The sequence below is a fragment of the Schistocerca americana genome, chromosome 3 (assembly GCF_021461395.2).
Source record: "Schistocerca americana isolate TAMUIC-IGC-003095 chromosome 3, iqSchAmer2.1, whole genome shotgun sequence".
NCBI lineage: Eukaryota > Metazoa > Arthropoda > Insecta > Orthoptera > Acrididae > Schistocerca > Schistocerca americana.
Window position 1 is genome coordinate 41,631,375 of NC_060121.1, and position 21,764 is coordinate 41,653,138.

The 21,764-nt window shown below is 38.5% G+C and overlaps 1 protein-coding gene across 1 annotated transcript in view; it reads right to left on the minus strand.

Annotated features, from left to right (window-relative positions):
- The window catches only part of LOC124607003 (collagen alpha-1(XVIII) chain-like), a 939,249-nt gene that overhangs the window by 65,980 nt on the left and 851,505 nt on the right, over window positions 1–21,764 (minus strand). Inside the window, exons 19-21 of the mRNA XM_047139151.1 lie at window positions 17,953–18,070; window positions 13,961–14,035; window positions 4,247–4,371 (exon numbers count right to left, since the gene is read on the minus strand). Coding sequence (XP_046995107.1) covers window positions 4,247–4,371; window positions 13,961–14,035; window positions 17,953–18,070 — 318 coding nt within the window. The remainder of the gene's footprint in view (window positions 1–4,246; window positions 4,372–13,960; window positions 14,036–17,952; window positions 18,071–21,764) is intronic.

Below are 21,764 nucleotides of genomic sequence, written 5' to 3' on the forward strand. Positions count from 1 at the left end.
TCCTCCCTACATACATCCAATGCATCCTCCCCACTCCACTAAGAGCGTCTTTCCGCCGTCTATCTAACCTTCGTAACCTCTTGGTTCATCCCTATGAAATCCCCAAACCACCTTCCCTACCCTCTGGCTCCTACCCTTGTAACCGCCCCCGGTGTAAAACCTGTCCCATGCACCCTCCCACCACCACCTACTCCAGTCCTGTAACCCGGAAGGTGTACACGATCAAAGGCAGAGCCACATGTGAAAGCACGCACGTGATCTACCAACTGACCTGCCTACACTGTGAAGCTTTCTACGTGGGAATGACCAGCAACAAACTGTCCATTCGCATGAATGGACACAGGCAGACAGTGTTTGTTGGTAATGAGGATCCCCCTGTGGCTAAACATGCCTTGGTGCACGGCCAGCACATCTTGGCACAGCGTTACACCATCCGGGTTATCTGGATACTTCCCACTAACACCAATCTATCAGAACTCTGGAGATGGGAACTTGCCCTTCAATATATCCTCTTCTCATTATCTGCCAGGCCTCAACCTCCGCTAATTTCAAGTTGCTGCCGCTCATACTTCAACTGTCATTCAACAACATCTTTGCCTCTGTACTTCCTCCTCGACTGACATCTCTGCCCAAATTCTTTGCCTTTACATATGTCTGCTTGTGTCTGTATATGTGCGGATGGATATGTGTGTGTGCGCACGAGTGTATACCTGTCCTTTTTTCCCCCTAAGGTAAGTCTTTCCGCTCATAGTGTCTATCAACATACCAGCGCTTTCTCGTTTGGTAAGTTACAGCATTGAGGGAAACATTCCACGTGGGAAAAATATTCAACAACATCTTTGCCTCTGTACTTCCACCTCGACTGACATCTCTGCACAACCTCTTTGCATTTACATATGTCTGCCTGTGTCTGTATATGTAAGGATGGATGTGTGTGTGTGTGTGTGTGTGTGTGTGTGTGTGTGTGTGTGTGCGCGCGAGTGTATACCTGTCCTTTTTTCCCCCTAAGATAAGTCTTTCCGCTCCCGGGATTGGAATGACTCCTTACCCTCTCCCTTAAAAACCACATCCTTTCATCTTTCCCTCACCTTCCCTCTTTCCCGATGAAGCAACCAGGGGTTGCGAAAGCTTGAATATTTGTGTGTGTGTTTGTGTTTTTTATTGTGACTATCAACATACCAGCACTTTCTCATTTACTAATGAATGCCGCACGGGATTAGCCGAGTGGTCGAAGGGGCTGCAGTCATGGACTGTGCGGCTAGTCCTGGCGGAGGTTCGAGTCCTCCCTCGGGCATGGGTGTGTGTGTTTGTCCTTAGGATAATTTAGGTTGAGTAGTGTGTAAGCTTAGGGACTGATGACTTTAGCAGTTAAGTCCCATAAGATTTCACACACACATTACTAATGAACGTGACTCAGTCTACATGGGATCTCCCTGTATATTTTCAACGATGTCAATACACCACTGTCACCTTCCTGACAACTTCACTATTGCTTCATTGAACCACTGCTTGGGGGCACAACGTAACCACTCGTGGACAGCTGCCTGCAATACTTGACCGTTGCTCAACCTCTTACCACGCAGTGTGTCATTCGTGTTATCGAATAAAGCATAATCAGATGGAGCAGATCAGGCAAATATGGTGGGTGTGCGCAAATATGGTGGATGTGGCACAAAAATTTGTTCATCATTACACTGCTGATGATAATGACCTGCCCCATGGTTAAACATTTTTTAATATGTTGTTTTGACGGCTTTCTGCCCTGGAAACCATGTTCTACAACTCTGTCCATGATAGTTCCCTTCCATCTTGCATATAGCTTTCTCTGCTTAACAATAAACAAACACTGTCCTTTCAATGCATACACTTTTCACAACTGCCATCTAGTGTCTGTGTGGTGTATCACAATCAGTTCTTTGTCCTATGAGAGGATGTGCCCATAGTTTGAAAGGTATCTGTTAAACAACACAATTGTAAATCTTTTCTGTATGCCTTTATACTTTTATACAGGTACTGAAATTTAGTCTCCTAGCCAGCAACTCTGTCTCATAACTTTATAGTTTTCTTGAGTGAATTTTCCTTATGGTACAATGACTACTATTATTATAGTTGTTAACCAAAACAACTTCACTGCCTAATGTGTATGAGTATTATCTAAGTTTCCTGCATTTTACATTACCGTAGAAAATGCAATAACTCTATATTTTGACATTTTGTGAAAACTGTCCACCATATATTTTTAAACAGCTGCTTTGGATATTGAATCGCTATTAAACTATAATTATGTAAAGTCAAATGTTACTAAGTACTGGACTAGGTAGCGTTTCAGTAAAGTGGAATGATGTTATTACGTATAGTCACTTCTATAACTTTTCAAGTGAACCTTTACTGAGTATGAACCATGTAGTAGTGATACTTCTTTGCATACTTTACACAGCTCAAAGTCAATGTTGCATACCCATCTAGCTTACTGCATGTATGAAAATTTATATCGAAAAGGTGATCACCACCCACTTGGGAAGACGATAATAACTAGGGATAAATTTGAAACACTTCAACAGTGGTGTGTAAAGTTCTGTAAAGTTTGATCAATGCACTTAGCAATAATTACGTGGACACTGAAAGAAGAATAACACTACTGAGGCAACCACTGTATAGGTAAGTAAACTTTCAGTATGTACAGCAAGTGGTAGACTGTGGTCCGCTGTGCGAAGCTCCAATTCTCTGAGAAATATGTGGAATGAGATGTGAATAGTAACTAACAACTGCAAGGAATTACTGAAGAATGGATGCAGAAGAGGTTATGTGTATAAAAATTTTGAGCGAGGATTTAATTATTAATCCATATAAATTGATTAATTTTGTGCCAACTGAAAGGATTAATATTCAAATAGCTGTTGTCAGTATGTTCAGGTATTTAAGAGATTAACTAAGAAGGCAGACAGTCCATTTTAAAAGCTATGTCTGTCTCAGGCACAGCAGAACATACCCAAAATGACAGTTGTACAGAATAATTTCCAGGCAGACTTCCTTTAAACAAGCAGTGTTGAGATTCCCCCACAAATACACCTCTGTGGCTGCTCAAGTTTTTTTTTTTGTGTATACCTCTATACAAAGAAATGAGAGTGCTATCTTCTTCTATTTGATAGTGATCGAGACCGAGTGGATGGGAGGGCAGCTTACATCAGTCCTCTAGGACTGAAGAAATAACACCACAAATCTGATTAGATTCTCTCCCATTTGCACATTTTGTTTCCAGCTCATGTTACCTCAGTCTGAGGCCATGAAGATTCTGCAGATATGATTTCATGTTATCACCAGTCCGTGTGCATTCTGAAATGGTTAGAGTGTGTAGAAACAGTCAAACTAATTAATTTGGAACAGTTTTCAATTCACGATATTTGTGCTTCGCTGGGGGCATCACTCCAGAGTGTACACATCAGGTCTGGTCACAACCTTCAAAGCTGTACCACTGGACTCTTCATCAGGTAGTGAGATCGTTTCATACCTGTTCCCTTTCCATCATAACTGTGTGTGCAAGCTTTACACAAAGATATTTCCCTTACCCCTTCTGCTAGTCAATGCTGTTTGTGACATTAGATTCAATTTCTCCGCTCTTAATTGGCTTCCAGTACAGATGTCTACTGTAAAATGTTTAACTGTCAAATAGTCTTCTTCGTGGTGCAATGGTGAAAAAAACTTGAAATGTGGTAATCTGAGAAGTTGTTAAATATTTTATGCAAAGGAGGAATTAACATTATTTTTGCAAAACTTTCAGGATACTCTCAACAAAGTATCAGTATAATGAACAATTATTTCCTGCAGTAAAGAGTTTGAGAATGGAAGTAAATATCTGGTAAAATTTGATAAAATAATATTTCACTGCATAAACATCTAAAAATGAATTCATAAAAAAAAACTCTTTAGCAAAATGTGTCTTCACCTTGGCTCCTGTCTGTGCTGTTACACGTATCTACAACCAAGACATCAATCAGGTGTCAGTGAGTGGTTAGTTTATACATTTTTGTCTACTACTTTTAGCCTGATCTTTCTGTTATTGTACAGCTAAGGTGTATTAATAATAACCTCAATAGTAATCCTATTTCAACACAACTACAGTTTGTGTCAAAAAACAGACTTAATGAGAAACATGTTTGTAGTAAAATTACAAGGCTTATGCTATTCTGAATGATCAGTATTATATAAGTAATGGTTATAAGTAATGGTGTAACTGCAGAATACATACCCGAGTCATAGCTTCTGTGTTCTCAAATGTGACTGCACCGGGCACAATCTTGATGTTTGTAGCATCGAAGGAGTGATGTCCTCTGCCACCAGCTGATGACTGCCCAGCTGGTGCCGGTGCCGCACCTTTGAAATGTGCCACATCAAAGTGATACTAACTTACCATGGGTATAAAAAACGCATTTATATGTTTGTGTAAGTTCATATCTGTCATTCCAAAATTAAATGAAAATTAATACTCCAGAACATGCACTTGTCTCTTCTGATGTTCTACCCACCTATCTCCACAAAGGATTAACAAATCATCATTAATCATTAATTACAGTACTGCCAACCGATGCAAATTCAGGATGGAATAATAACAACTGAAATCAGTAGATTGCTAGTTGCCACACTGAGGAGGCATCGAGTGGCAGTCAGACACACTTCTAGATATTATCAGCTATCATACTAAGTCTTTCATCAATGTAGGCACAAGACACACACATTAAACACATAATACACATCCACTGTCATCTCCAGGCACTAAGGCCATGTATGTGAGTTATGCATGTGTGAATGTGCATGCATTTTCTCTATATGTGATGAAGGATTCAACCTGCTAACTGATAATATCTGGCAGTCTTCTTTCAGTGCCCATCTGCCACTTGATGCCTCCACTATGTGGTGAGTACAAATGCATCCATTTCATTTGTTGTAATTAGAGTAATGGAAAAGTCTGGTAGAATCTAAATAATTTAATGTTTAAAGGTAACAAGTGGCCAAAAAGTGGAGCCTTCAAGTTGACCAAATACACATAAAATTGAAAACATTGCTAGCTTTCAGACAAATCCTTTTTCGAACTTGAGAACTGGTACTGACTGGGATAAAGGGTTGTATCAGCCGGAGTAGGTGTGGATAAAAGGAGTCAGGGAGGGGGAGAGAGTTGTGGATGAGTTACTGACATCTGGAAGGGAGAGACAGTACGTGTACGGGGGAGGAATGTAGCATGAGAAAGGGCACTTGTGATATGCGCGAGATACTCGTACAGATTAAAACACCGGGACACATACTCATGCACATCAAAATTTTAAACGTTGTGCTGATTTAAGCCCTCTGTCTTAATAAATAAAACATATCAGAACCATTTAAAACACCCGCTTGTTAGCATGCCGTGTTCGCATCAACCATCTATTTATATTATGCTGTACAGATGGAGGTGATATTTTAACTATTGGTGACACCTTTGGCACGATTGTTTTATGCATCTCCACTGCAGGATGTGATTTTAGTAAATGACTAAAAGCTTTTGTGCTTGTAATACTTTGGTAATTTTCATGGTTACTTAAAGCTATAAGTGGTTTTTCTTCTATCTCTGTTATGTTGCTAAGTTTTTTGCTAATGAAGGTGTCTTCCTGTTCAGGTGTATTTTTGTTCTGATGAAGGTATATTTAGATATACCGAAACAGTGGTCAAGGATTTCAATAAATGTTTATTCTGCAACTGTTTGGCTGTTATCATTTACCGTGAAGATTTTCAACAGTTGCTGCTTCACCCATTTTTAAAATTTTGAAATGACAGTATGTTTGTATGACAGGGAGTATACGCGGACAAGGAAAAAAAATTCCCGGATTTCCCGGTTAAAAATACACTTCCTCCCAGCTGAAAACACACTTTTTCCATGTTAAATGACAGTACATTTTCCCTCGCAACTGCAAAACTTATCAATCCTTTGAATGGTTATGGTTTTATACATGGGCGTAGAGTTTCCTGGCACTTTAGAATACGAAACTGAGGGAAAAAGACACATTTTGGAAATATCTTTGATGTGCAGCAACATGTACGTTGCGTATTTTCGTGTAATGCAAGTATACGTTGGAATTCCACCAAACACCGCCTGTTACTTTCCGAATCATTGAAATCGAGATCGCAATGCGAGTTTGTAAACTAGTCACAGCTCATGTCACGTGATCTCACCAGCCGATGACAGCGGATATTCAGAGCATTGGACACGTGATGTAGTCAGCCAAAAGCAACATCACTGTTAAGTAGCACGAACACACAAGCAGGGAAAGTTAATAGTTTAAATTAATATACACAGTGTTGCTACAAGAAAAGCAAAGCTTTCACGTATAATGTTGGTCTCTTAGGTCAATAAGCTGCAAGAGAAGCTAAGCTTTCACATCTAATGTTGATCTTTTTTGCGCGTGTTACACATTTAGATACATCACACAAATGTGCCAGTAAAATTTTTAATAATTACATAAATATCTAATCTTCAGGGTTCAAAATTCTTCTAAATGGCTCGTCATTGAAGAGTTGATTTTTAAATGAGAGTCAAATGCTCTGTTATTTAAGAAATTCATGGTACATTCTTGCACTTAGTTCAACTTATGTAAAAGGATATTTACTTAGAAAATAATGCTTTCCAAACCACCATTTGCAATATTTGCCCAGGACCTGTTAGTAATATGTTCGTTTCAGTAGTTGCCAGAGAGCACTGGTTAACAGGCGCCACCGTGATTGCGCAGCTACCAGGACGTAGGAAGCCCATATGTACGAGGGTCGGTCAAAAAGTAATGCCTCCCATTTTTTTTCTACTTAAAGAAATTAAGTTAAGTGAAAAATTTGAATTTGGCGCCATTCCTCAAACCTTCTTCTGCAATCCACTGCAGTAGTAACTTTCTGTGTCAACAGGTGGCAGCACAGCAGAAGTTTGTAAGATGGCCGACATCGATGTTCGTTTGAGACAGCGTTGTGTGATTGAATTCTTGAATGCAGAAGGTGAAACGCCCATACGCATTCATGAAAGACTGAAGAAGGTGTATGGTGTTGTGACAGTGGATGTCAGCACTGTTAGACGATGGGTTCGTCGTTGTAAGGAAGCTGAAGGGCAAACACCGTTGACTGACGAAAAGCGGAGCGGCAGGCCGGTGAGTGCAGTGACTCCACACAACATTCAGCAAGTTGATGACATCATTCGTGGTGACCGTCGGGTGACTGCAGATGAAGTGTGTCGCATTATTTCTCTTAGTAAAGGCAGTGTGATCACGATTATTAAACAATTGGGGTACTCAAAAGTTTGTGCACGGTGGGTTCCAAGAATGTTAACCGATCAGAAAAAAAGAGGCAAAGAAAACAATAGCCTCCGAACACTTGCAGCGCTTCCGTTTGGAGGGAGATGAGTTTCTGAAAAAAATTGTGACCGGGGACGAAACATGGGTGCATTTTTTTGAACCCGAATCAAAGAGGCAGTCAATGGAGTGGCGTCACACACAAGATCGCCGAGGAAGAAAAAATTCAAAACTGTGCGATCGGCAGGGAAAGCTATGGCAACAGTTTTCTGGGATACAGAGGGTGTGATTCTGGTTGATTTTTTGGAGCAGGGATGCACAATAAATTCTGTTCAATACGTCACAACCCTCAACAAACTTAAAGCACGTCTTCAGCGAGTTCGCCCAACAAAATCAATGGCAGATGTTCTTCTTTTGCATGACAATGCAAGACCACACACCAGTCGTCACACCTCTGACGAGATTGTCAAAATTGGATGGGAAGTTTTGCCTCATCCCCCATACAGCCCTGACCTGGCACCATCAGACTTCCATCTGTTCGGGCCACTAAAAGAAGCTCATCGTGGGATTCATTTTGAAGATGAGGAGGCCGTCAAAACATCCGTGCGTCAATGGATTAGGAAGCAGGGCTGTGATTTTTACCGTGCTGGGATACATGCCCTTGTTCAAAGATGGACCAAAACTGTAGAGATGGGCGGAGATTACATTGAAAAATGACAAAATGATCCTCAATGTTGTGGTTTTCAACCTATGTAATTGCATTTAAATTTCCTGACAATTAAACGTAGAAAAAAAAATAGGAGGCATTACTTTTTGACTGACCCTCGTATGTACGTGTAAAAAATTGAAAGATCATACATTGTGTCATAAAATAAACAAGACATCAGAGGATACTCTAAGAGTATCGGAATTTCATGAACCATACTAAAATGTGCACATTTAAAGTGCATACTTAAAGTGCACATTCGTATGTCCAGATTCCCAATGAAGTAGACCTTGACCTGATATTAAGCTTTTCAATGTGGTTTTCGGAATGTAAATTTTCTTGGAGCACCAGTACTGTATTACATCATGTTTGGTTCCTTATTATGACATAATGCCATACATGCTAGAGGATGAAAACATGCACTCGAAATGCAGCGAACAGTTGAAACTAGCCAGTACTGAGGAATTAAACATTTCGTTTCAAATACATTGACTGCCTATGCGGAAAAGGTTAATAAAAGTCAAATTAATTTAGCAAACAGACGAAAATAACGTCATTTTTCTGCAAGGCGATTAATGCTTGACCATCAGAAAGGTGGAAATAAAATAAAATCTGAAACTAATAACATATTTTAGCCTTCCGTAATTATGTGAATGTATTTTAATTCACTTGATAGCTCCTGGCCACAGACATCTGTTTTGTTTTCATTTAATGTGAGAGTAAATGAAGGGGAAACAGCAAAATCACTAAATGTAAACATGGGTCACGTGGAGACTACCCACTATAACTCAGACTGCTCTAAACATTAGCCCTGGATCTACGGTATTTGCTAACCAGGTCAACACTAAAAAAAAATCGAATTTTCCAAAATATGTTCATCTTGTAGCGCACATCCTTCTGAAAAGTCTAAAACATAAATGTTCGAGGAAATGTAAGACATGTTATTTGGTCTTAATTGTGCCAAAGTGCAGTGCCACACCTCTTCATACAGCATTCTTCTATCGCACATCACTGTATTTCGCTCTGTGGAATTGCAACATGTATATTTTGTAATGGATGCCATCAAACTATATTCAGGATAGTGGAAATTGAAATGTCCTGCGGTGCCTCACCTGCTCCCAGTCGGCTGGTTTTTTTTTATATATATATATATATATATATATATATATATATATATATATATATATATATATATATATATATATATATATATATATATATATATAAAAAAAACACAAAGATGAGGTGACTTACCGAACAAAAGCGCTGGCAGGTCGATAGACACACAAACAAACACAAACATACACACAAAATTCAAGCTTTCGCAACAAACTGTTGCCTCATCAGGAAAGAGGGAAAGAGAGGGGAAGACGAAAGGAAGTGGGTTTTAAGGGAGAGGGTAAGGAGTCATTCCAATCCCGGGAGCGGAAAGACTTACCTTAGGGGGAAAAAAGGACAGGTATACACTCGCACACACGCACATATCCATCCACACATACAGACACAAGCAGACATATTTAAAGACAAAGAGTTTGGGCAGATATATATATATATATATATATATATATATATATATATATATATATATATATATATCAAAAACAATCTCTTAATTAATAGCGGATGGGATTATTTGTAATCAGGAGAACAAGAAATCTTCAGAAAATTTGCACTCTTTATTGCCTATTAGCTAATAACTTGCTGTTGTATGTGACATAAAATCAAATGTAAGATACGTCAATAAAGACAAGAAAGAAAGTACACATTTCTTCAGTCCCTAGCTCCTAGCATTTTTTTCTCTCTAATCTTGCTACAGCTTTACATGGCATGCTTTCCTTTCTGCGAAAGAATTTATTACCTCATCAAAGCTCGTTAAACGTTTTGCTACATGAAAAATCGAAATGTCGTTACCTAATACTGAAAAAGCTGTTAATACAAATAATACCCATGACTGGTGTGGTTTCTCGATCTGATTACATCTATTTTGCCACTGTCTGCTATAAAACAAAATAGGCCTTTCTAATATTGCAGCAATTTTGTAATACTTACCCATTAAACGAGACTGTTTTGGCACAAATGGTCATTTTTATAACACGACAGAATATAATTCACGAAGTACCAATATCAAATGCATATTAGGCCAACTACAAGCAACAAGCTTTATGTTAGAAAACAGCTTCACATTTCATTCATACGCATCAGTTTCTCAAGCATGAGATCGAAAAGTAGTATCACGAAATTTTTATATAAATTTGGAATCGTCTTATTCTCCATAATTTGTGTGATGTCCCTGTTTCTTCTCCTTCCTTGTTCTAATAAACAATCTTGACATCGCCAATTCTGTAACTATCATTGCCATTGTCAAAATTTGTTCGCCAATTAACTTCACTAACCCTGCCAGAATTACCGGTTTAATTATCCCGTGATTATTCTCCAGTTAGGTGTTGTTACATGTTCGTACAATAAGTTTTCCGCGTTTTTTCCAGAATAGACCTTAAGCGGCTGCTAGCCGGGGGACTTTACAACTGGTCCTTACTAGTGTAGCAATCTGGCCAAAAATTTTCTGTCACGATTTCATTTTTTTGGATACACAAAGAAGATAATATGTAATCTTTCTCATCCGTTATTCATGTTACCGTTTATTTCCATTCTGGTAGTCTGAATCTATGTCTTTCACTTGTAATTATAACAATGCTGACCATTCGCAAACCCAATCCAACCACATGATCAGACAGTGATTGGCATTCATCCGTTCGGCTTTACTCCGCTCAGCTTGTATAGCCCTGTCCTCTTTTGTCTGTGGAAAGTTTATTTCTAGATGTGACGAGGATACTCCTGACAGAGACATCACGTACACTATGCACGCATTCAAAAATCAACTTATGATTCATTCAGAAATCAACTTAAAATGTTCATAAACCAACAGGGATGAATAATCGATAGACCAACGTGCGCTGGATGCTAGGCGCTTTGTGAAACAATTTTTTTTCCCCCTTAAGAATCAGAATCTGGTGCTCCCTTTTCCAGGTTGCATCTAGCTGCTTGCTGCGACTGCTTGCACAGCCAACAACCACATTCCTGTAGCCAGAACCGGGTGAATCTACTACTCAAACACGACTCAACTGCTCATGCACATGAGCCCGCTCGTAGCTCCTAAAATGAATCTAATGTAAACACGTATGACTTCACGCTCATCGGAGGCAACTTTTTGTTATGAAGCATTGCATAGTCTTCCTAAAGCCTTTGACATTTTTGCTTCTGGCACATGCTTGCATGAGCACCGTGTGTAGTTGTTGTATATGGCGCATTTCCTTTGCAATTTATTTTCATTTTTTTCTCTCATTTACGTTTTATTGTTGAAGTATTATTTTGCAGTAGCAGGATACAGTAATATCCTTTTTAAAAGTATTGGCTCTTACTGTTTAAAAGTATTGGCTCTTACCAGTCAAAACTACAGAAATTTAACAGGAAACTAAAACAATGAAAAATACGTGGAATTGTAAAAAATTTCCTGGTTTTTCCTGGATCTTCCAGTTGTCCCGGCTTGTATACACCCTTTATGATTTCTTAAACACAAAATTTAAGGCTTTGGCTTTTGTTTTGCTATCTTCTACTGTCACACCAGACTGGTCAACAAGCAACTGGATGGAAGCCTTAGAATTCCCTAGCAATTTTACATAGGAGTCTTTGACCAGATCTTTTGCTAAGGTATGACGGTAGTAGTAGCTGTATACATCACATATTTTCACACACACACAAATCTGTACCAACCTTTGCCTGTCATCATTTTCACATTCTCTTTTCAACCGAGAGTGCAACTGTCTTTGCATCCTTACCATTTTCTCAATTTCACTGTTAAACCAGTTTTGGTCTTACTCCACTTACTACGCACACACTTGTCCTGAGTAGGATTTACAATTTTGTTTAAAATTTTCCCATAATTCGTCAATGTCCATCGTACTGGAACTAAATGATGTCAGTTCAGTGTCTAAATGAGACACTAACAACTGCTTATCCCCTCTTTCTAGCAGAAACACTCTCCTAGCCTTCTTGACCAATTTATTAACTTTTGTAAACATAGTTGCTATGATGAGATCACGATCACTAATCCCTGGCATACCAACACTTCTGATAAGGTCTGGCCTATTTGTAACTACAAGGTCTAAGATATCTCTATTGCACATGGGATGCTCAAACAGCTGCTCAAGACAGTTTTTGGAAAACATTCTCAGAAGTACTTCGCAAGACTGTGTGTCTGAACTACTTAAAATGAAACTATAGATGCCCCAGTATATACTCAGAAGGTTAAAGTCACCTCCAACTAGTACTTATTGGTCTGCGTATTTATATGTTAGTGACTGTAGACTTTCCTTGAATGGCTCTAGAGCTGTCACAGTGGAATCTAGTGGCTGGTTAAAACATTCAAGAATTAACTTTGTTTCATGATAATTTGAACTCAAATGAAACCACAAACAGCCAATTGCCTTCAGAGTCTTCCCCTCACAACAGCCGACTATGAGGTTTGTCTATTATTGTCTATGTCCCTTATTACCTGATCTTCATTCTCAGTTCTCATTAGTTTTTGTGCATTACCCCCCCCCCCCCCCACACTATTTGCCACACTGCTCTGTCAGTAATTATTTGTTCTCTGCTTCCCCTTTTCATAGGATCGTATTCTGACTATGAACGTACGGGGCATCTCTATGTGTTTATGTTTGTGACACTACTAACCACCTGAAGATGCTGCTTTAACACAGAAAAACTGGTCACAAATAAATCATCAATTAACAGCTGTTAGCAGTTTCATTCCACTTCAATTAATCAAGAATTTCAATGGCTGTGACTGCCCGTATTATCAAGTTATATGTACCTTTGTTTCACGCAGACCTGTTACACAAGGGCAGAAAACTTTACTGTCACACCAACACTCAGTATCAAACTCAATAGAGACAACATTTTTGTCATCTGCAGTGAACACTCCCCCTTCTATGGTGTCTGATATACATCGATTATTCACTGAGTATCTCAGACCTTTCTACTTCAGGTTTCAGCCAGCTCTCAGTCCCAAAAATAATTTGAGAATGAGAACCTTCCTGGAGGGAAGTAAGTTCGGAAAATTTGTTATGAATACTTTGACAATTTACTGATAAAATTTTGACAGTCAAATTGCCTTTACTCTGAACTTTGTCCGGTTTCACTACCGGCATCTCAAATGGTGAGTATTCATCGAAGTATCTCAAACTACCAACTAGTCTGGAAAACACAGAAAAAGGTACATATGTAACTTAGTGCTCTGGAGATGTGAACAGGTGACAGCAGAGGGCCTGTCATTCACTCATCCTGCACCCACACACTATTCCTTGCAGTCTCACCCTCCAACCCCCTCCTCCACATAATCACAGATGCAGATGCCCATGTCACATTCCTATCCTGTGAACCTGCTGTCATCCTCCCAGCAATCAGCCACCTCCCACCAACCCTGCCTCACACTTCCTGACTCATTTCTCGCCCCACCTGCTTAACCTGACGCTATCCCTCATGGCAGGCTGGCTCCACAGGCAGGATTCTTCTGAAAGGTAGGAAACTCCATATTCTTATTTATGTCCCTTTCGAAAACTCGACACCTACGCTACTCTGAGAGTTGTTACCTTCTCTCTTTAAATTATTTACGATATCATTATATCTTACTGAGAGCTATTGGTGGCCTAAACATAGTGGAAAGAGTAAAGATAAACACTTGCAAAAGTAAAAAACAATTGCTGAAACATAACAGCACATGTTACAAATTTATGAAATCAGCTATTACTAATTTTTTTTTTGTTTGTGTGTCATATGTGCAAAGCAGAAAATTTTATGCAGAGCACCTCCTTAGGGAAGCATAGCATGCATGAGAGAAACTGGACATGCATATAATGATAAAACCCGGAGAAAAGTAATAGTCTAAGTACATCATTACCAAAAGCCTCCTTCAAGTCCTTTAAATGTTTTAATTCTCTCAGTGCCTTCAGCTCTTCGAGACTTCCTCTCGGTCCTTATTCACAGATTGGGCAGCATTAAAATAAAACATTTTATTCAGTATCTTCTGCAGCAATACTAAAGATGAATCTCAAATTTTAAACTGGTAACTTACAAGTTACAATATTTGAACATTTGCAACTATGTTACTAAATGGACTTGTTAATGACATTACCAGTAATGAATCAAGCTGAAAATTTTAGTGGTTATTTTCAAAACATAACTACAAAGTGTAAGTAACAAGATCCAGCAAAACTGAGGGAACTCAACTAAATCAAATAATGTAAAATTTGGGATGGATTAACAATACGAATATTTAAGATAATGATGGAAGCTGAAGAAAGAAATTAAAATGTGGCCAGGACTTGAACCCAGGTCTGCTTGCTTTCTAGGAGACATTCTAGCCATCACACCACCATAGTAATATAGGTAACACAGCTGCATGGACTACCCTAGTCCAGTGTCCTCCCTAACACAAACTTCAGTTGACATCTTTAGCTTATTAATAATGTTAACAGTATACATTAGGACAGATTGCTATTCACCATGTAGCGGAAGGGTTTGGTGATGGAAAGGCATATTTAAAAGAAGATTGTTGGATATTATTTAGTTTTGGAATGAAGCCCTTCATCAAAGAAACACACACACAGAGATGATATATATATTATGAATTAATAGAGGGAAACATTCCACATGGGAAAAATATACCTAAAAACAAAGATGATGTGACTTACCAAACGAAAGCGCTGGCACCTCGATAGACACACAAACAAACCCAAACATACACACAAAATTCAAGCTTTCGCAACAAACTGTTGCCTCATCAGGAAAGAGGGAAGGAGAGGGAAACCCTTAAAACCCACATCCTTTTGTCTTTCCCTCTCCTTCCCTCTTTCCTGATGAGGCAACAGTTTGTTGCGAAAGCTTGAATTTTGTGTGTATGTTTGTGTTTGTTTGTGTGTCTGTCGGCCTGCCAGCACTTTCATTTGGTAAGTCACATCATCTTTGTTTTTATATATATATATATATATATATATATATATATATATATATATATATACACACACACACACACACACACACACACACACACACACACCTATTACCACATTTGGTAAGTCACATCATCTTTGTTTTTAGGTATATTTTACCCATGTGGAAGGAGAGGGAAAGACGAAAGGATGTGGGTTTTAAGGGAGAGGGTAAGGAGTCATTCCAATTCCGGGAGCGGAAAGACTTACCTTAGGGGGGAAAAAAAGGAAAAAAGGACAGGTATACACTCGCACACACACACATATCCATCCACACATATACAGACACAAGCAGACGTATTTAAAGAACTCTTTGTCTTTAAATACGTCTGCTTGTGTCTGTATATGTGTGGATGGATATGTGTGTGTGTGCGAGTGTATACCCGTCCTTTTTTCCTTTTTTTCCCCCCTAAGGTAAGTCTTTCCGCTACCGGGATTGAAATGACTCCTTACCCTCTCCCTTAAAACCCACATCCTTTCGTCTTTCCCTCTCCTTCCCTCTTTCCTGATGAGGCAACAGTTTGTTGCGAAAGCTTGAATTTTGGGTGTATGTTTGTGTGTCTGTCGACCTGCCAGCACTTTCATTTGGTAAGTCACATCATCTTTGTTTTTAGATATATTTTTCCTACGTGGAATGTTTCCCTTTAATATATATATATATATATATATATATATATATAGAGGGAAACATTCCACGTAGAAAAAATATATCAAAAAACAAAGATTATGTGACTTACCAAATGAAAGTGCTGGCAGGTCGACAGACACACAAACAAACACAAAGACACACACAAAATTCAAGCTTTCGCAACAAACTGTTGCCTCATCAGGAAAGAGGGAAGGAGAGGGAAAGACGAAAGGATGTGGGTTTTAAGGGAGAGGGTAAGGAGGCATTCCAATCCCGGGAGCGGAAAGACTTACCTTAGGGTAAGTCTTACCTTAGGGTAACATGAATAACAAAACTGGATTGAACACTAATAATGAAAAGTAAAAACTGTGCAGAAAGACCCAGAGCCAATAACCCAAACTATCGTGTTGGCACAAAGCAACCTTTCCCTGATACTTTATGAAATTCTGACCACCTGCTTTCTGACCATGTTGAGGCACTCTGAGACACAAGGTACTAAATGTCTCACTGTGGCACTGTAGTGTTGAAGTTTTAGGTGTTTTAGATGGTAGGCTCTCCCCAGTTTGATGTACATATTGTTCATGGCCAAAGCCTTCATTGAGGTATTTGAAGAAGTTAGTCTTCTCTATTATTGTGTTGTCTGATGGGATTGTGTCAGGTGCTACTCTGATGTATCTCATGAACTCCTTCCTGTTGACACCAATGTTCAATCCCATTTTGGGAACTGTATGGTTAAGGGAGGAGAATTAATAAGTAGCTTCTTTCACACCAGAACAGGAACACGTGAGGTTGACGCAATTATTATTATTTTGGTTCAATACAGCAACCATAGTTTATACATTTTAATAAGGGTTTCTACACAATTATGTAACATGCACATCAGCATAACAGAGCTACATTCAAATATTAAAATCCATGTATTCTCTTTACACCCAGAAGATCCTTATCCTCTGGACCCTAATATAATCCGCTGTGTACACACTTTAAACTTCTGGATTGGCAGATTTCAGTGTGCCCCTTGTCCTGTTCTGTGGAGCATAACATAATTACTGTAAACCAGAAAGGCAGTCTCAGTTGCAAGTCTCAACAGTCCAAATTACATTCTCCTGTCTATTTGCATAATCTCTTCCATTCAGAAATAAAGCTGCATTGTTAGACTGGTTTTGGCAAAGTGTAAATCATTTCATGTCCAGGTTTTCATAGAGTCTCCTTTATCCCTTCTTGTCTGATTTGTCATTGGGTGAGTGAATCATGTACTTTTATGAAATAATTGTAAACTTTTTGTTCTGTCAACAGTCAAGTAGCTTAGTATTATTTAACTTCCTTTGGAATTCTTCATTGTGATACGTTCTGTCAAATTATTATCCATTTCAATAGGCATCAAGAGAACTGCTGGGTAATTCTAGTAAAGAAAACCCTTTCCTGTCGGGTGAGGACACCCATACCCATGGGCAAGGAGGATCTGGGAATACCCCCTCGCCCTTTCCCCTGTTGTTTTTGTTGCTGTGGTCTTCAGTCCAGAGATTGGTTTGATGCAGCTCTCCATGCTACTCTATTCTGTGCAAACTCCTTCATTTTCACGTAACTACTGCACCCTACATCCTTCTGAATCTGCTTACTGTCTTCATCTCTTGGTCTCCCTCTACGAGTTTTACACTCCATGCTGCCCTCCAATACTAAATTGGTGATCCCTTGATGCCTCAGAACATGTCCTACCAACCGATCCCTTCTTCTAGACAAGTTGTGCTACAAATTCCTCTTCTCCCCAATTCTACTCAGTACCTTCTCATTAGCTACATGATCTACCCATCTAATCTTCAGCAATCTTCTGTAGCACCACATTTCAAAAGCTTCTGTTTTCTTCTTACGTAAACTATTTATCATCCACGTTTCACATGCATACATGGCTACACCCCATACAAATACTCTGAGAAAAGACTTCCTGACACTTAAAAAACTATACTCCATGTTAACAAATTTCTCTTCTTCTTTCCCCTATTCTCAGGAAAAGGAAAGAATACAGTGTAGTCAGATGCTTTTCTTTCAAGAAAATGATTTAAGAGCCAGTATTCCATAGGTTTTTAGCGGGGTCAGAACTGGATCTTCTTCCTGGTTACTTAAAAGGCACACTTCATCTTACAAAATCTAAAAATACTATACACCCCCAGGTGTAGCCCTCATCTTCAGAATAATGGTTAAATTTGTGACAACAAAGCACATATTCTATCTATATTTACCCATCGGCTGGGAAGGGCAGGAAGCTACGGTGCGTACCTGAGCGACCACCATATCCAGCTGGCGGTGTCAGCATTGGATCCCCGTAGACGTGGCCACGTCCCCCTGGGGGACCTGGTTCACCTTTCTCTCCCATCACAGACACCCCTGGAGGCCCCTGACACAAAGGAAGGCAAACATCAGTAAAATTACATCAAAAGTAAAAATAAAAATAAACATTAATAATATTGTAATAATCTTTGTAGTATATTCAACCAAGGGCACAGGAAACTGTAACTTTTAACTTTATGAAAATGCAGAACAACTTTGGGTTCAAAATGGCTCTGAGCACTATGGGACTTAACTTCTGAGGTCATCAGTCCCCTAGAACTTAGAACTACTTAAACCTAACTAACCTAAGGACATCACACACATCCATGCCCGAGGCAGGATTTGAACTTGCGACCGTAGCGGTCGAGCGGTTCAACAACTTTAGGGACTTTGATTATTTTTAACTTATTATAACTGTTTTTTTAAAAAATGGAAAATCCATGTTGGAATCTCAACAGTTATGGAAAGACAAGATTGCTACTCACTGTTACTATGACATTTTGAGTTGCAAATAGGCATAATGAAAAGACTGTTACACATTTAGCTTTTGGCCAAAGCCGCCTCCACTAAAGAGAAACACACATCTCTTGCTTGAGCAGCCAGAAATAGTGGTCATCTGTGTGAGGTGCGCTCGCTTGTGTGAACGTGTGTGTTTCTCATTTTTGCCCTGAGAAATCAGAGGTAGAGGCCATGTGTGCATGAGGTGTGCTTGCTTATGTGAATGCATGTGTGTTTCTCATTTCTGATGAAGGCTTTGGCCAAAAACTAAATGGGTAACAGTTTTTTCTTGTGCCTATCTGCTACTCAATATGTCATTTTTATGGTGAGTAAGCAATCTGTCCTTTCCATAATAGTTATGATTGCTTTTAGAATAGAATATTTTTATTAGCCTTTCAATATTTTTCATACAACTGGCTTTGTCAAAGTTTACAGAGGGTTTTAGTTTCAGTACGATATTCAAATAGTTACAGAAAGGGGAGAAAGGGAACTAAAGACCTTTTCTTCAGCATTATGTAAAACAATGTTTTATACAATAATTAAATACACACATAAGAAAAGAATCATAGTAAATAACTAGCTTATATAATATCAAAACATTTTCTTCATAACTTAGGTAAAACATATATTTTGATGATTAGTTTCTAAGAATTCTTCAGTTGTATAGAATTCAATGTTTTTTAGCCAGGTTTGCAATGTATTCTTATATTTATTTAGTGATACTGTAAGAGCTGTGCATGGTAACTTATTGAAAAATTTTATGCTTAAGTACTTATAGTTATTATGGACTACAGAAAGTCTTGTGGAAGGCAAGTCCAGCAGGTGACTGTTTCTTGTACTGTGTGCATGCACATCACATCTCATGTTCAATTTTTTCAGATTTTCTCTGGCATATATTAAACAGTTATATGTGTACATGCTTGGCACTGTCATTACGCCAAGGGATTTAAAATAATTTCTGCAGGACTCTCTGGATGCTAAGCCTTCCATGCACCTAATTGCTTTCTTCTGCCATCTGAAAATACATTCAGCCCCTGGGGAGTTACCCAAAACAATATTCCATATTGCAGTTGGGAATGAAAAAAAGCATAGTATGAGTGGAGTAGCAATTGCTTGCTCACACTGTTTCTTAATTTATATAATAAGAAAAGTACTCATGGTAGTTTACTACATAGATAATTGGTGTGTCCTTCCCATGAGAGCTTTTGGTCTATGATTAGTCCAAGTAATTGCACTGGTTTGTTTTCATTTTTAGTTACTTTGAAATTAAATATTATTTCTTCTGTTTTTGTTTGATTTATGCACAGCTGGTTAGCCTGACACCAGTAATTAGCCATTTGCATCATTTCTTTTTTTTTGTCCAGTACACTCTGTAGGTTCTCTCCTGTACTTATTAATGTCATATCGTCAGCATATAGTACGTTCTTACACGGTATGTAATTCAAGAAGTCATTAACATAGACAATGAACAGAAAAGGTCAAGAACAGAGCCTTGGGGTATTCCTCTTTCTATAGGGAGTATTTCTGACCTCCGCTTATTTGCAAATACAAGTTGTAACCTATTGCTTAGATAAGATTTGAATAGATGGAGTGTATCATCTTCAATGCCATAGTATTTTAACTTTTTGATGAGTATGTCATGTGACAGTATTACAAATTGAATGAGATATATCCCTGCAACCCTATGTGCTTGGCTAAATTGTTGTAATAAACAGAATAGATTCTTGATACAATTTACAACCAATTTTTCCCATTACTGCTATATATGCTAGTTAAGATGGCAATGGTAACTTCATTTAAGTTGCTTTCCTATGTCCTTTGCCATGTTGTTATTATTAGTGTCATAGTCTTTGCCTGTATGTATAAGAGAGTAGATAGCAAATCAAGTATGTTGATTTCATTTCTGTGTATTACTGAGCAATCCAGTACAAATCCTGACATCTGGTGATGAGAAATTAAAGAAGAATTCTGTTTACACACCTGTGTACATCTATTTTCGAGACAACTGGGTACAAAAAAAAGGGACGAAAAGGAAAGAAATGTCAGTGTGTGCAACAAAAATTACAGAAACAGATTCAATGGAAAAACTTGTGAAGTAACATCCTGAGGAGAAAAAAAGGAAGAAAAAGAAGAAGAAGAAGAAGAAGAAAAGAGGCCGGGACCTTAATGGAAGCCAAAGGTACCCTAATGCTAAAAAAAAGGACTCAACCCATTGCTCTTTAGGCAGTGTTAATTCACATAGCTCACCAACTTCTTATAGAAAATAAAACACAGAATATGGTTAGGTTAAGGAAAAGACCTGTTTCAAGTTATCAGATGAGGAATTAGCCAAAGCTGGATAGGTTACACCTATTGTTTCTATCATTCAGCGGGCTAAAAGCCAAGCATCTTAAATGAGAAAGTAACTTTTAACATAATCTTGTCAATTTCCAAGATTTTTGCTAATCTAGGAGGAGGAGATAAATTCACCAGACTTTACTTAAATAGTGGCTATTTCCAATTAGAAATGGATGATCCCTCTCTAGATCTGAAAACCACTGTCACTCCTAAGGGCTTGCATAAGTTTACTATATTTGTTTTTGGTATTCTCTCTACCCCAGCTATATGACAAGCAAAAATGGATAAAATTCATGTTACTACTTGTATGATACTATCATCACAGGTTTCTCTCCAGCACAGCATTTGTTCTTTCAGCTGTGTTAACTGAAAGCGATAAGAACGTAGGACTAGCTTCGAATATTCAGGCAAGTAACATTTTGCAAAATATGGTTGAATATTGTTGTAACATGAATAACAAAACTGGATTGAACACTAATAATGAAAAGAAAAAACTGTGCAGAAAGACCCAGAGCCAATAACCCAAACTATTAGAAGTGAAATAGCTTAAAGATGGTTCAGTGAACCCTCTGCCAGGCACTTAACTGTGAATTTCAGAGGAATCATGTAGGCATAGGAGTAGACGTAGAGCAACAGATTAACAGGCCAGCATGAACATATTCCATACCAAAATAACTATGGAACTGTCAAAAAGTCTTCTTCAGGAAGTGACACAATTTAATCCATGATGAGAAATGATGGTTACTGTTGTCAACTTAGATGGGTCCATCATCACAGATCATTTGGTTGTAAATGCAAGAGATGTGTGTGTGTGTGTGTGTGTGTGTGTGGGGGGGGGGGAAGATGTTAGTAAAGTGCATACATCTTAGTGGTCATACCAGTTGAGCACAAAATAAATAGCAGTAGACATACAGTTATCCTAAGCT